Source organism: Rhinatrema bivittatum, chromosome 10, assembly GCF_901001135.1.
Source record: "Rhinatrema bivittatum chromosome 10, aRhiBiv1.1, whole genome shotgun sequence".
In the NCBI taxonomy this organism is placed as follows: Eukaryota; Metazoa; Chordata; class Amphibia; order Gymnophiona; family Rhinatrematidae; genus Rhinatrema; species Rhinatrema bivittatum.
This window is the reverse complement of record NC_042624.1, coordinates 8,940,516-8,957,336: the sequence shown is the minus strand read 5'-3', so window position 1 is coordinate 8,957,336 and position 16,821 is coordinate 8,940,516. Positions and strand designations below refer to the sequence as shown.

General features: G+C 47.4%; 1 protein-coding gene across 1 annotated transcript in view; it reads right to left on the bottom strand.

The window, feature by feature from the left end:
- Positions 1 to 13,765, bottom strand: part of CDC73 (cell division cycle 73) — a 405,302-nt gene extending 391,537 nt beyond the window's left edge. Inside the window, exons 1-6 of the mRNA XM_029618749.1 lie at positions 13,355 to 13,765; positions 8,431 to 8,536; positions 6,133 to 6,202; positions 4,552 to 4,614; positions 4,409 to 4,461; positions 1,890 to 1,978 (exon numbers count right to left, since the gene is read on the bottom strand). Coding sequence (XP_029474609.1) covers positions 1,890 to 1,978; positions 4,409 to 4,461; positions 4,552 to 4,614; positions 6,133 to 6,202; positions 8,431 to 8,536; positions 13,355 to 13,485 — 512 coding nt within the window. The 5' untranslated portion in view covers positions 13,486 to 13,765. The remainder of the gene's footprint in view (positions 1 to 1,889; positions 1,979 to 4,408; positions 4,462 to 4,551; positions 4,615 to 6,132; positions 6,203 to 8,430; positions 8,537 to 13,354) is intronic.
- Positions 13,766 to 16,821: the final 3,056 nt, after the last annotated feature.

Below are 16,821 nucleotides of genomic sequence, written 5' to 3'. Positions count from 1 at the left end.
CAACATATCTTCTGGTAAAGGATAGAGCTTGTCCATCGCCCTGCCGACTACGAGGCTTGCCGCTGGGAAGTCCCACTCCCGGATCATAAGCTACTTCATCAGCTCATGCAGGGGAAGCCGCATGCGGATCCTGTAAGCCCGCCAAAACCGGGTCCACCGTGTTCGGGCTCAGATCCGCCACCGTAGGTTCAATGTCCAGCTCTGCCAGGACATGAGGAATTAATGGAGCCAGCTCATCCCATTGGAAAAAGCGCATCACCTTAGTGTCATCCCCTTCCAGGGGCACTCCTGGGCCCCCATCATTGCTGGTCTCGGGAGCCCCTAAGGGGGGAGGAGAACGGTTAGCTCGACCCTGAGCTGGGTCCAAGCCCTCCAAGGAGTCCTCTAACATCTGTGTCCGGGGCTTGGGAGAACGCATCCTAGGGATGCAGACAGCCAGGGAGACTTCAGCCTTTCTGGGTAGCTTCTGAGGGGGATCTACCAGCAAACAGATCCCCAGACTCCCTCTCTTGCGGGCACTGCTGGCCAAAAAGGCCTGATGCATGAGCAGGATGAACTCTGGGGAAATCCCAGAGGCCCCCATGGCAGGTCCGATGACCGGGTCCTGGTCCTCAGATCTCTCCCAAGGCCCCCCGGGCCCTATCGGGGCTTGAATCGGCAGGAAAATGCTCGGGGGGGGGGGGGGGGGATTCCCCTCTCAATGCCTCCACTGCCATGCGAAATGCTCCCAAAATGGCCGCTGTTCCCGCACTAAGAGGGAACGGGTCGGCCCAAGGCTCAGACGCAGCCAGCAATGGACCTGGAGAGACTTGTGAGCTGGGAACTACCATAGGAGCACCGGAAGGTCCTTCCCCTCCGTGGAGGCAGGTGCAGCAAATCCTGCCGCAGCGGGTCTCGGGAGCCTCTCCCCACACGCAGAGCACCGGCTGCCGCAGGGCATAGCGAGGACGCGGCAAAGCCCGCCAAAAGCACCGATCCATGCCGAGGGTTAGGGGAGGGGGAAAGCCCAGACAAAAACTCGCTGCCCAAAGCACAATCCCTCGCACAGGTGGGCCTCACCCGCAGTGAATCACTCCTGCAGCAAGGACTCCCTGCATCCCTGTGGTCTTTTTTGTTAAACTCACGATTAGCAGCAGGGAAGGTAATGCAGAGGAGAATTACGTCCCTGAGAGTTGGCAGAGACTGCAGGCAGCAAAGAGGGGGAGGGAACTGGTCCCCCAGCTATCACCCCCGGCACACAGAGGAGCCACCAATCCCTGCTCATTCCTGCTTACAACCAGGGTGGATAGTCCCACCAGGACCCTCCCAACCCCCTGGGAGACCTATTCCTTGCTACACAGAAGTTCTGCTCTCCTGTTTTGTTTTGTTTTTTCTGGGCTCAGGTACAGAACCACAGGTTTTGCACCACTTCCATCTGCTGGAGACAGAGGAATACTGAGGAGTAACAGGTGGCACACCGGGTTATGAGGTGGAGCCTCAAACTTTCTCTGGGAGGCAAAACCCAGGAGTCTGGACTGATCCGGGTACGTATGGGGAGCCTGCTTTACAGACGGGCTTCCTGAGCATGTGCCGCTATCTGGTTACACTGAAGAGCACCCAGCAATGCATTACACATTGGTGGGTGAATTTCTTATCTGCTCAATAGCCAAAATGGAGGATGTCCCTATAACACTAAAGGAACAATAAAAGCAGCCACCTTTCATTTTAGGATATTTGCAATAAAATGAGGATGTCGAGTAAATTAAACACAAAAATAGACATGCACCTTCAGATCGACGATGCCCATCTCTTCTGGGAAAGGATTCTACCATGCCAAGCATAGACGATGCAAGTTACTGCTAAGGAGCCCAAAATATGTACAGGATTTTATAAAAAAACACAAAAATTACCTGATCTGTTCCGTCTGGACAATGCCTTCTTTATGGCCTTCCAGTCGAGCAGCCAAGCGCTCCTTGTCACGACGCACACACTCCTCATCCTGGAACAAAAAGCCCATGAGTTGTGCCTTTTATTTTTGCATCATTCACAGAAGCTTCCCCCTAACTCCCACCCTCCTCTCAAGAGCCCAACATGCCTGACATCAATGCTGTTCTATGCTTGGCCACTAGGTGTCACCATACTGCAAGTCTGAGGCTCTGCCACCTCAAAGCGCTCAGACTGAGCAGTCTCCTCTTACGTCTGTGCTCCCAAAGAGGACCAACTAGGAAGAAAAGCCTGGAGCTATTTCTCAACAGCTGCTTGGAGGAAGCAAAAAGGAAGATCACAGCCTACGTGAGCTTAAAGCTATTGTTCAGGTAAAGTGACAATGAAATTACTGCCCAACACTAGCCAACAGCTTTTGGAATAAAACTATTAATTGAGTGAATGAGATGTTAATGAGCTGGTTATGTAATTCCTCACTAGGTAGGACTAGTGGCACAGATAACCAATATGCAGGCAAACCGGAAGAATGCAAACCTTGTCAAAAAAATAAATACAATTTAAATACTATAATAAAGCACCGAAGTGCTGTTCAAGTATCACCTTATACCTACAATGAGCGTTTTATTCCAAAAACCAGATCCAACACAGAAAAAGCAACACAGCCCAGGACAGAGTTCAGTAAGGCTCATGCGTAAATGGGCACGGGCCAACCAGTTATTTTACAAGCTGCACCGCTCTGAGAGACTGTTTGCATTTTTACACAAGCCCAGCCAGAGGTCTCGCTGAGCACAGCTTTAGGACACATGGGGTTATCCAGATTCCAAACAAATTTAAAGAGCGACCAGAACCAGATGAGGGCCGTGAAGCCCGAGAGTACGAGAACCCCAGCGTGCGGCACAGCTCAAAGTGACGACTGCATGGAGCCGGAGCATCAGAGACAGCGAGCGATAGGGGCCGAGGGGAGAGGATGAACGTGAGGGCTAGGAGAGAGGAGGAAGGAAGGTTTTCCTGCCACAGAGTCCCATGGGAGGAGGGATCTAAAAACCACTTCTAGCCAAACAAAAAGAGTGAAGGAAAGAGAAAGTGAAGTTTTAGAAAGGGAGAGTCCCAGCCTGCGCAAGGCCAAACTGCAAGCAGGTGTGGAGTACGGGGCAGGCCTCGCCTGGACATGCAACACTTCTCACTTTGGGCTTTTAGGGTTTTCACCATTGTGTGGCTAGGATTTGCTTGCGTTTTTTAAAGTTTTAAATTCTGATCTATAAGAAGGCAGAGAATAATGGGGCAACACCACCAAATGAAATAAAAAACTAGCAACCAATTTTTCCCTACAAATTAACAGGTCTATCCAGTACCGAGCGGTAGGAAGAGCTGCGTTAGTGCCCGGCGCACCCGCGGTTGCCGCACGCACAGTGCAGCTCACCTACCGCTCGATCCTGAACTATAATTTCATGCAAATGTAAACCGCGTCTAAGAACGATCCGTGAAGCGTTAGGGCCCGCGCAACCCATTTTACTGGATAGAGCGCCTATACAGTATCCTGGGTGCGCAGGCCTAACGCTTCACGCCACGCTGGTATCTGTCATTTCAAAAGTCATTTGAAATGACAGATACCAGGAAGTCGGGACTGCCAGTCCCCCTCCCCTCCTCCCGAAGCAGGGCGCGAAAAGCAGCCTTGCTCCGGGAGGAGGGGAGAAGGGACTGGCAGCACGAAGCGGCAAAGCGACTTACTTTTTGCAGCCCCCTCCTGACATCGGAGGGGGCTGCAACGTTTTTTTTGCTTCGGGGAGGGGAGAGGACTGGGGCTGCCCCGGAGACCGGCACCCATGATCGCGGCCGGGGCAGGTGAGCGGGGGCTGGGGGAAAGCTTGCCGCCTACCCTGACCCCTGCCTCTACCGCAGGGGTCAGGGTAGGCGGTAAGTTTGCAGGTTAAACGTGCGACAAAACTGCAGGGAAAGATAGCGATAGTCGAGGCGCGGGTTACGGGATGCTAGGGAATAGCTAATTCGCTCGTTTGCATGCAATATACATGCCGCGTGCGGAAGGGGTTGGCCGGGGATTTTAGGACGCGGTAGGAGTAGGTTTAAGGGGATTCGGGATCGCAGGAAGGGATAACGCGGCCGGAAAGTGAGTAGAACGCGGCTTAGGAGCGGGGTAAATGCGGCCGCACTTTACAGGATAGACCTGTAAGTTTGGGCTACACAGATAAACTAGTGGGGAGAGGAACAGACACTAAAGGAAAGAAAAATGAAAATTCCCCTCCCCACCAAAAAAACACGACAAGATTAAGGATGAGCACAAGAAAACAAAGAGAGCAGAAAAAGAAAGTGATGTGTCCTCTCTCTTAGGTGGCACCAAGAACTCTACATAACAATGGAGCAAAATGAGGGAGATGGGGCTGAATTTTGGTACGATGAGGAAGTGCCAGAAATTCGCCTGCAGCCTCCGCCAACGTGCCCCCCCCCCACCCCCAGGCACTTGCCTTACCTCGATTCTCGGCTTCTTTGCTTCCGCAAGTATTTCATCTGCTGCTCTTTTAACTGCAAGGAGCAGAACGAGCCGCATTAATCCAAGTTTTCTACCCCCATATTCCCATCAATATTTGGTGCTCTTGGTGTTTTAAACCCTACCTTGCGTGGATCGCTGAAGACCAATTTCCAATGGCGCACTCCTGTCAATGCTGGAAGATGTCGCTGAGAAACAGAAATTACAGTCAGTCAACGTAAGGGTAAAGAAAGCAGCATACACCCAATACCCTTCGAGACGCCCAAAAAAAATCATATACTATAGTACCGAGTAACCACGACACGGCTAAAGATCCCTGGACTGCAACTTAGGGAAAAATTCAGGGATTTTTCAAATCCACGCAAGCAAAACGTGAAACTTTTAAAGAGCACAACAGTGATCACAGTAACCAAACCCAACTGAACTCCTACTGCTTGATATCCGGGCCCCCACTGCCTGGCAAATCAACCAAACGTCATCGCTGTGATCTTGGGCAGCCAAACTCAGTCAGGAGAAGGGACGGTCACCAGCCGTGGACCCTAGACACCCTGCTGGACAGGTCTTTTAATGCTTTAAAAACAACACACACAAACTATATCCGATTGATTCTTGCACCATCAGTGACCAGAAACCCTGGGTACGGTCCAGGCTCCAACTACCACCTGCCTGACAAATATCCCCATATCAGGAAGAAGGATTTTATGGGTTTACACAAGGACAAGGTGAAAAAAATGCTTTAGTGTTATCCCATCACATGGATACAAAAAATATTTGAAAATGACCAACTGAACGTATTCACAAACATCCAACACAAGTATCAGAGTGCTGGAGGCTTCAGCAAGACAGTCTGAGGTTTCCAGTCACTCTGCCCACAGGGGTCTGCCAGCCAGGAAAAGGCCGGAGGTAGCACAGGTTAAACGCCTCATCTCCCATGACCTTCTCTATTGCCAGAATACAGCTTCCCTCAAAACCCTGCCAACACAGGCAACACAGGCAGGCCTTCCCCCAACCACAGATGCTTCAACTATCACAGGGCAGCAGATAAGAGTTAAGAGTCCCTGATTCACTTTCTTCATGAAACCATTTATTCAAAAATGTTTTTTTTTTATAACAGATCCTAAGCCCAATTCCACGTGGTAGAAAGACTCACTTATAGGTAAGGTGGCACTGCCCTGCACTCTTTTTGGCTCAAGATTAAAGATTTTTAAAATTTCTTCTAAAAGCAGTTTGTGTGAAGTCCTTTAAAGACTCTTCTAGGCTGAAAAGCACACAACTTACTTGCTACAATAAAACAGACAATTCTAGTGGGACAACATACAAACTGCTTACTTCTGGAAATCAAAGCCATAGAGGGACCATTAGTTTGGTCAAGTGCAGGTTTTGGCAATGCCACAGAAGTTACAGACTCTCTCAAGCTTTGCAATACGGCCCATTTGATAAACTTTATGAATAGAGAAGGGACGTCTGCATCATTTTGGGGTCCTTTCAGAAGCATTCTTACAACACAGTTATCAAAAATATTTCAATACCCCCCAAAAGCGAAGCTTGGTGTTCTTTTCAAAACAAAGGGCATTCAGATGGGCATCAAAAGCTTTTCTACCACACAAACAAAATCTAGGTCTGGAGTGCCAACAGTCCAAGAACCAGCAATAACCAGAGACCCTGAAAGCCCAGGAGGATCGGGTAACCTAGAAATTTCTACTCACATGTTTCGCCATTTAGGTATGCAAGCAGATCTTTTCTGTCAGGTCTTCTTACCACAGGAATGTTTTCAGTCTGCAGAAAAAGTAATAAATATTAATCTCCCCCAAAATGGAAGATTCACTCAAATTTAGGCAGCTCTCCAACCTTACTGGAGCTGAAAGTAGAGGCTAAAATATGCCATAAAGGGGCTACCTTAGCTGATAAAGAATATAACTGGGATAAGAAAAGAAATGAGCAACTGAGCTAGAGAGGCCTTTCCATCTTAGAACAAAAGCTTCTTACATGAATGAAGTGAAGGAGGGGAAAGCTGCTCCATGGGTGCATGGGCTGACAAAATGGGGCAGAGGACAGGCAGCAGGCAGGGACATGATCTTTAAAAACAGAGAACAGCTGGGAAACACCTGCATATGGCAACACAGGAGGAGGACAAACCAGGCCAAGATGAGCGCCAATGAAACTGTACTTGCTCAATCATGCTGGCAAAAGTCCCCCCATGACCTGCCAAACTCAGCAGCAGCCCGCTCTATCTGCCCTTTGAAAGCAAAATCCCAGCGTAGGGGAACCAGCTGTCAAGCAAGCCAAAATAGACTCCAGACAGTGCATGGGATACACTCAGGAAAAATGACCTAGAGAATACTTTACAACAACAAGTCTGAGTAGCACTCAGCGTTACACAAGCGGAGTTTGGGATAGTGGACTATCCTGTCCACTATCCCAAACTCCGCTTGTGCCCCACCCACTGATCTTCAACACATGCCATTTACCCATACGCAGTTACGCACGCAACCGAATTATCCATTACAAAATCATCTTTCTATAAAATTCATACTCAAGAACCGCAAACCACTACTTTTTCCTGCTGACTTTTGATATGTGCTCCAGTCTCTTATCCTGACAAGTCTCGATTACTGCAATTCCTTATACATAGGCCTCCCCGACTACACATTACAACCGCTCCAACTGATTCAAAAGTGTGCAGCTAGACCTCTTACCCACACCCCTCGCAGGAATCACCTAACTCCCATTCTTAGGCAACTACATTGGTTACCCGCTCATCAGCAAATCCAATATAAAATTTTAATGATAATTCATACTTTGTTAAACAGTACTTCATCTATATGGTTATGTTCCACTCTCCAAATTTACCAACCACCTCATCATCTACGTTCCACCGACAAAAACCTCCTCCAAATTCCCACAGTAAAAAGTAACAGATGGAATTTAACTCGTAATTGTGCCTTTTCAGTCGCAGGACCTCAACTAGGGAATTCCCTACCCAATCATATCTGCCAACTCACCACAAAACACAACTTCAAAAAAAGCCATAAAAAACGTATTTGCACAAGCCTTTCCTTGCCCATAATGCTAACCCTTTAAGTTAAAAAGTGTACCACACAACTATCAGACTCTGTAACATGCATCCTATATTTCACACTTAATTTTGTTGTATACCTTGTTTGATTATTATGTATGTTCCATTTTAATTGTAAACCGCCTAGTTCCACCTTCAGTGTGTATATGTGGTATATAAAAACCTTTTAAGTAAATAAAATGATTCCCTAAACATTGTTCAAGCCCCTCTCCACCAGCAAGTTACAACAGCAGCATCAAGGGTCAAAAAGGAGGTGGACAGCAGCAGCCTCTGCAAAGAGAGCGTGGCAGGATCAGGAGGGAAGAGACTGGTGGTAACAGCTGCATTATTGGGTGAGGGAGAGGAATAAGACTGGCCAGCAATACTGGTAGGCAGAAGAAAGACCGACAGCTGCAGCACGAGTAGCTGGGAAAACGGAAAGGTAGCAGCAGAAATGTTATCTGGAGAGCTGGGCATGTGGTCAGCTGCATTATTGGGTGGAGGGCCAGTCAATGGCAGCATTATCTATAGGGAAGAAGTAGGAAAAGATGTGGCAGTAGCATTATCAGTCAGGAAAGTGGGAGAGGGTTGAACAGCCAGCGGTTCAGACAGTATGAAGCAGGGCAGTAGCTGGTAGCAGCAAAATTATGGGGAGGGAAGGAGATGAGAGGCAGCTAATAACACCCATTAGTGAACAGATATGAGAAGGACAGTGGCAACAAGATGACACAAGACTGATGGTACTGCAAGGAGCACTTTCATAAAAAAAAAAAGACATAGCATATGCTCAAGACCTTGCAGCTTTTCCTCTCCTACAGCTTCCTATTAGCAGTTAAAAACCTGCTACAAACAAACCTATAAATCAAAAATTAAATTATAATTATAAAAGCAAGAGCCGTCTACGTGGAGCTCTGCACATCATTCATGCAGACCAGTGCAGTGTACTTACAGCAGCACGCCGGACATAGACAGGATGAGAAAGATGGACATTATTCAGCAAGAACAAGATCGAATCCAAAGTATAGTATTCACGAGGCTGGCCCTCTTTTCCCGTCCTGAAAAGACAGAAAATAAAACAAGCAAAACAAAAGTTATTGATCAGAGTCCAAACCTACTGCTGCCATGTCATTGTGCCAGGGAAGTAAACTGAAAACCCATGTGGGAAGCACAGGTGTGCAAGAAACTAGAGATGCTTTTGGTGACTGGGGTAAGAGCGAGAGGAATATGCTCCCATAACACATCCAAATCAGGAGTGCAGAGCTAGGCAACCCTAAGATCTCCAGGTCTCATCCTTTGATCACACCTCAGGGACACTGTCATGAGCCACGGCTACCTCTAATCAGAAAGCAGGTTTCACAATGACAAGAGATTAAATGTTACCTTTGCTACATAAAACCATTCACAATATAGACAGTTTGCAACGAAAATGTACCATTTTCAGCATAAACCCACTATTTTTGGAGACAAAAGAGTCCAGAAACCAGGAGGAAGATGTGCTAGAACTTACAAACCTGCTGGAACAGAACAGTTGAATATCAAACACACCAATACCTGCCCAAGTATATACAAAGTATAATCAGGGCTACTTCTGCCACACTGGCACTCTACATTTCCAAGTTTTAGGCAAAAAGCCCGTAAAAATAGAATTTCTCCTATGCAAGGATGTCCTTCTCTTCTACTTCAGGAAGATGAACAATTCTACAGGAAAAGAAATAGCACAAGCAAAATTCTCAGCAACAGGCATCACAAGACTTGGGATCAAGATCACTATATTAAAAAATAATAAAATCAGGTAAAAGCTGTGGTGCTTTTTGCTGAGGTTTACCTGGCATGATTCTCTCGCCAATCTTTTTTCCTTTCATAACTTGCAAGAAATTAATGCATTTTTTGGAAAGTGATGCGCAGTTGTTTTAAATCTGACCACCAAGCCAGGATATTAATATTCAGAACTTGACTTTTGCAGGTTCTTTCTATTATCAGAACTGGACTGAGGGATCAGCACAAAACAAAAATCAGAATAAATCCTATACTCAGTTTCCCCAACTTATTACATTCCCACACCTCCACTATAGAGCCTTCTACCTCACAAACCTCAGTTTATTAAAAAAATTACAGAGCCTACAATGTGCTTTTTAGCATTTAACAGATTCTCAGGACGATACAGTAAAAAACACGGGAGAGCGCTCTCCCAACGCGCGCACAGGACACTCTCCTGTACGCACGATACAGTAAATAAATGTATTTAAATTAGGCCCGGCAGTAAAAAGAGGCGCTAGGAACACTAGCACATTCCTAGTGCCTCTTTTCGGACAGGAGCGGCTGTCAGCGGGTTTGACAGCCAACGCTCAATTTTGCTGGCGTCGGTTCTCGAGCCCGCTGACAGCCACGGGCTCGGAAATCGGACGCCGGCAAAATTGAGTGTCCTGTTTTCAACCCGCGAGCCTATTTCAAAATGTATTTATTTTTTTACTTTTTTAAACTTTCGGGACCTCAGACTTAATATCACCATGATATTAAGCATGAGGGTGCACAGAAAAGCAGTTTTTACTGCTTTTCTATGCATTTTCCTGGTGCCTGGCGAAATTAGCGCCTACCCAATTTCTGAAAGTAAAATGTGCGGCTTGGCTGCACATTTTATTACTGAATCGCGCGGGAATACCTAATAGGGCCATCAACATGCATTTGCACGTTGCGGGCGCTATTAGATTCGGGGGGGGGGGTTAGACACGTGTGTTTTGGACACGCTATTACCCCTTACTGAATAACGGATAAAGCTAGCGCGTCTAAATGCCGGCTAACAGTGCGGCCTGTCTGTAAGAAAGCTTACTTTTGCTTTACAATATCATGAAATGCTGCCAGACCAGTGTGTGCTCCTGTACACTATCATGCAGAACATCCAGATTCAGTTTCAGACCCCACTTCCGCTCCCAGGTTTTTCAAGGGTGTTGCATTCACAGCTCCTGAGGGAAGGAGCATTTCAGCTGTTGCACAAGGGTGATACCTACTGGCTAGACGCAGGGGGCACACGTGTTCCAAAAATATCCACATTATGTATTACTCATGTTTTTTGCCCATCAACACTGTTCTCCGTTACCTGTATATCCCTATTTAGCCTACCCTCTTTTTTAGCTATTCCCTACATTTATTCACGCTATTTTGACGAGTTATTGTTGTCTATGTAATATTTAATAATTATGTTCTTATGTTCAGAAACTCTGTTTAATGTAACGCCTTAACCGCGACAGTTTTGTTCTATGTAAACCGACCTGATTTGATATTTGTATTGAGAATGTCGGTATATAAAAATCCTAAATAAATAAATAAATAAATAAATTGTGTGACCCCTAGCCAAAGACTAACCATACTGTATGGTCTAGCAGAGGTTATAAAATTGGGAAGTACCACAGCTAATTGCTAATGATGGCTCATGGTACCATAGTCCGACAGACATTTCAATTAAACCAAAAGCCCAAAATACCACAAAAGAACAGGTGGATCAAAAATAAAATATAATTAAAACAAAAAGCAAATGCAACAGCTTGAGCTCAAAAGTTTCAGCAAACATTAAGAGAATGCACTGGAAGTTGGTAATGCCTGACACTGAAGAATGATCATTTTTCCTGGGATTTGATTTTCACCCTGGGGCAAAATTTTTAATTCAATGACAGTGTCTATCAGTACCTGTTTATGAGAATCCTAACTACAGTAAGGTTTTTAAAAACATGCTTAAGAAACATCTCAGTTAACTCACCTAGCAACCAGGTTCAAAACCAAATGAAGTACAGAAAACTGATTTAAATCAAGCAGCTCAAGCTGAAGAAAAATGATGGCAGATGTAGCATTTGAACTTGCACATTAAATAAGGAACAGAAATTGAGGTAGGAAATCAGATAATAAACTCCAAGATGATAGAGGATTCAAGAGTTAGTGGAAGTAAGAGAACAGTAACACAAGTTATTCCATCAGTCTCTAAATGGGCTACAAGATGCACGTTCAAACAGGCACTCCCATTAAGTGCCAGTTTCCCTAATGTGCACACAGCCACATCTCCTGCGCACCTGATGCAATATTTAAATGAGCTGCTGCATTAAAAAGAATGCGCTAGGGAAGAATTGTGTGTCCCTAATGCTTAAATGCATCAGGCGCTCAATACAAGCGTCCCATTTATCCTGCTTCAGATCGATCTTGCCCAAGCTTAACAATAGTATGGAGCATGTTTATTGTGTGTATTGTGCATCCAGAATTTTTTCTCCATCAAGCCATTACATTACACCTTTATTCTTATGAAAGCAGTAGATTTAAGTACCATAACGATACTAAGTAGAAGGAACCATAGAGGACAGTATTTTTTTTAAACTTATCCTAAGCCTTTGACTCAGTATCAACTTAATACCACCTCCAGGCCTGGAGTTAAGTTTGCTGCATGAAAAAAAGTGTGCCTTGGGTACCCAGCGATAATAGCCAATAGCCTCATCTACATGGAATTTAGATTTGATGAGCACTATTGGCTACACGTTTATTTGGGCATGCATTTTGGACAAGCTAATCCCCTTACTGCATCAGGTGCTAGTCTAGTACGTCCAACTACGTTTAACCTGTGTGCTAGACTGGGTGCATTTTATTGCATCGGCCCACAGTGTTTAGCGCAACTCCCTTTAATTGCATCCACCCAGCTTCATCTATAACTCAGCACTAAGATACGCAGCTCACTGCATCCATGGCACTTGTCTTCACCCATTAACCAAGTTAAGAACTTCTTTAGAAGAAGAAAAAAAAAGTGTGTTCTTCCGCTACCCTCTGTTTACACTTTCTTTGTCAATATTTTTTGTTTCGGAAGTTAAAGGAAAACAGTGACTCATACTTTCCTTTTCTTGTTTAAGTGAAATGTTTTCTTACAATGTAGCAGTGCGTTTGCTATTGATGGCAGGTCTCGGTACATCAGTGAGCAAGTGTGCAGATGGGGACATGAACTGTTCCAGATCTAACTCTGAATAATCATAATGATATTGGGGGGGGGGGGGGGGGGGGGGGGGGGGGGGGAAGAGAATAGAATTGTGAAGTCACTGGGAATGCAGAATACTACGTAGCAGCTACTAAAAACCGGAATCTTCGCAGGCTGGGATAGGATCTCCTGTACTGAAACAAGAACGCGAGCTTTCCAGACCAACTACATCCCTAAGCTTTTGGACAATATTTTTAGATAACTCGCATGCCGGTCTCATAGAAGCAACGTAACTATTTATTTATTTATTTAACATTTTTCTATACCGGCATTCGTAGGACACATCATGTCGGTTTACAAGTAACTGAGAACGGAAATTACAATGAACGAGAAAGGGGGCTAACTGGATAATATATAAAAGTACAGGTGAAGAGAGTCAAGGAGCGGAGTTACAACTTTTGCATTCATGCTAGGGTTAGATATGCAAGTGAACTATAAACAATGCTAAGGAGGCATGTGCACTTAAGAACTTAGCATATGGAACGTATTTACAGTATGAAGGAGGCAAGTGCAGGTATGTACAGATAAATGCTGGTGCAGGGGGAGGAAAAGAGGAGAAGGGAAAAGGAGCAGGGGGGTGTGGAGGGAAACAGGGGTACAACTGAGCAAGTCTGTAACTGCTCTTTCCTTGTCTGAACAACCCTGCACGTTTGTAAAGCAGCTAAATGGGGGGTGAGAAGGGAGGCTGAAAAGTCCAAGAGGCAGGAGCAGCCCCGTCTCTTCCTGGCGGCAGCAGCCCTGCGCCCAAACTTTCCTCCATTCCCCCCACCAATGAACGGGAAGGTCAAAGTTAACACCGGGCACCCCGGGAAGCTGCCAGCGGAAAGAGCGCATGTGCCGGGAGAGGCCGCGGGGGGGGGGGCCCACTCACCCCCAGATGACGTAGTTGGTCTTGACGTTCTTGGGCCAGGAGAACTCGCCGAAGATCACCTCGTCCCCCTTCACCACGATCTCCTTCTTCTGGATGTTGTACTGACGCAGAACGCTCAGCACGTCCGCCATCTTGCCCGAGCAGTGGGGCCAGCGCGAGGACCCCGCGCGCGAGCTATAACCCGCGCGCGTCCGGGGCTGCCCGCGACGAACGCCTGCGCGCAGGACAGACCGCGGCGCGGGCAGCAGCCGGGGCAGCCAAGCCGGCGGAGGGAGGGCCGGGCTTCCCTGACCAACGTGGGGGCCGAGACGGAGGCGTCGGCGGATGCTGCCCCCGTGCGGCCCCGCCAGGCGCTGCAGGCCCCTCGCGGGTCTCCCTCCCTCCCTCTCCCTGCCGGGGCCTCGGTTCTAAGCTGTCGAGCCGGTCCCCCCCAATACAAGGCGCGCTACACCGTGACGTCGCTCCCTGGGCGGAGTTTTGGGGGCGGGCCTAGTGCTCGGCAGCGGCTCCTGAGTCGGAAGAGACTCGGCAAGCAGCGGACGGGGAGGTAACGGGAGGCCGGAGGAAGATAACCCGGCACCGGGGAGAGAAGGAAGCGGGGGGACCGGGGGAGAGACTGGGGCTGGGCTGGTGTGGCGGGGGGGATGAGGGCTGATCGCTTCGGAAGATGGGAGCGAGCGAGGGGCTCCGTAATCGGGGCAGGGGGAACCTTTGGGCTCGGGATCCGCGCCTCTCCCCGGAGCTTAGTGAGGCTGACCCCAGCCCCGCCGCTCCCAGCCATCCCTGTCCGATTGCGTTTTCCAGCCCCCCCGGGAAATCTGCAGATCCCCGGGGCTTGGGTCCAGCTGTGCTGCAGCTGCCGAGATCTGCGAGCGGAAGCCAGGCCCTCCCAGCTGCTGCTCTCATTCCCGAGACCCCCCCCCCCTCAGTCCTACGGATCAAAGAGGGGACACGAAATGCACGGGATAAGGAAACCCCAGATCTGAACGGCGAAGGCTGTAGCAGCCCCTCGAGCTCATTCATTCCCCTTCTCCCGAATGTGCTTGACTGGATTTGCAAGGCGAGGAGGAAGTGTTTAGGAGGAGAGGGAGAGATTGCAATCCGCCCCGTTGTGAACCAGCGCCCCGGACTGGGGGGCCGGTGACGTGAAAGGGAAGAGAAATGACAGGAGTCGCTCGCCCCCGTGCGCTGCCGGCTCCTGGCAGCCCGGCCCTAGCTGTAATTCGGAGCTCTCGCCAGCAGAGGGCGCCCGCAGCCAGACTGTCTCTTCCCAAGCTGTAGCTTAGGTTTGGTAACTTTGTTTAACCCACCTTTCGGTGGAACTCGATTTAGGGAATTTTTTTTCTTCTCGTACACTCGCCCCTTTTCCTTTCTGCAGCTGGGCCCCCTGTGTATTGCTACTAACAGTTTACTCTGTTTTTGTATTTGTTTAGAATGGGAGGCAGCTCATCCAGCCCCTCAGAACAGTTAGATCCTGCAGCTGTGAAGCTTGTCGAGGTAAGTCAAGGCTTAAAATAGCCAAACTAAAGCAATATAAAAGCAGAGATTTTGTGCTGAGAGGTGTGTTGTTGTTTTTAAGGTCTGTTTTTGTTCATGTTGTGGTTAAGGCTGGAGATGAGGGTAATCTAGACAAGCTCTTGCTGTGGATTCTGGTTTCCTGCAGATGCTTGATGATCGATCATAGTTACAAAGTTTCAGGAGTTGTCAGATGGTTTTGGGGTACCATTACTTGTTGGGATTAGGAGTAAGAACTCACTCCCAGCCAGTCCTTTCGCCAGTTCCTCTTAGCCAGTCATGGTCAGCATCAGGCGATGGGCTTTTCCCTTAATATATTTCTGCAAGCCTGGACTATCCACAGCTTTCACACCACCATGAGCTGGAAATTCAGTCACCTGTTTTGCATTGGTAACGGGAAGATCCCTTTCCGTTAGTCAGCATATGGATAACATCCCTCTCAAAATATTTGGCAAAGTTTAGCCTAGGTTCTGCCTCTCTCAGCGCAAAGCTTTTTTTTTTTTTTTTTAAAGTTACATATTATAACCGCTCCCTATTTGTAGCCCACTGCCCAAAGGAAAAGAAAGCTTTTTGAGCTTGCCGTGCCTCTGGGTGTGTTCCTGGTAACATTGGTGCTTAGTGTCCTATCCGCACCAGGTTTTCAGGGCACCTCTGAGTGCTTGTGTGGACCATGGATGCATGGGCAGACATGTTCACGTTCTGGGTATAACTTCTTGCTTTAAAATCCATTTTCCTTTGTCCAGTCTTTGTTAACATAAGACTTTGTCCTATTGGGTCAGACCGAGGGTCCATCAAGCTCAGTGTCCTGCTTCCAGTCCAGGTCATAAGCACCTGGCAAGATCCTAAACAGTAAATAGATTCCATGCTGTGGCGTAAGGTTCTCCCCTCACCTTCTCAAAATGATATAGAGAGGTTGGAGGCGATCAAAAAAGAATAAAAGGGCCCTATGAGAACAGACTTTAAGAATTGGACTATATAAATAAAAAAAAAAACATATTATATAATAAATACACACACCCTGGAGCACTGGTTCTCAGTCCAGTTCTTGGGATGCACCCATACAGTCCAATGTTTAGAATATCCACGGTAAATATATATGAGAGAGATTTGCATGCACCCACCTCTACTGTATGCAAATCTATCTTATGCATATTCATTGTAGATGTCATGAAAACTGGACTGGCTGAATGTGCCCTGAGGAATAGGTTGAGAAGCACTGCCCGAGAAGAGAGACCAGGGAGATGACAGAGACAATCAAATACATAAAAGGTGAAAATGCACAAGTAGTAAACCTTTTTCAATTTTAAGGAAGCTCTAGAACAAGGAGTCATGATATAAGGCTCCGAGGGGGTAGATGTAGGAGCAAAATCATGAAATGTTTTTTCATTGAAAGGGTGGCAGGTGTGTGTGGAATGTCCTTCCAGGGAGGGTAGTGCAGGCTTTAAGAGGGTGTGATAAGCACAGAGGAGCTTTAGCAAAAAAGTGGAGAGTGCACTGTTCGGTGGATTGTACTACAAGTGTTCAGGTTGCCAGTGTGAATGGCATGTAAGTAATATGAAATGTTACAAGTCCTAAGGGGAATACAGCCTTGCTATGTTATTATGAAGCTTTATGGTTAAACAAGAGAGGGGCAGCTGGGTGTCAGTTTGGTAGGAGGGATCTTGTATGTTCATTTGCCCAGGAGGGTAGAGTGCAGGTAAGGAAGATACCAAAAACTATTCTGGATAAGAAGAGAGATCTCACAAGTGGTCACACTCGGGCCGATGCAATAAGACGTGTGTTAAAACAAGCACAGCCAGATCCCCTGCGTGCCCGATGCAGTATGTAAGCAAGGGGGAGAATTGTGCATCCCTAGTGCTCAGGTGCATCGGGCGCTCAACACGAGCATTCGTTTTTATCCCACTTCTGGCTGATTTTACTGATGTTGCTGGACGACCATAGCTGAGCGCCCC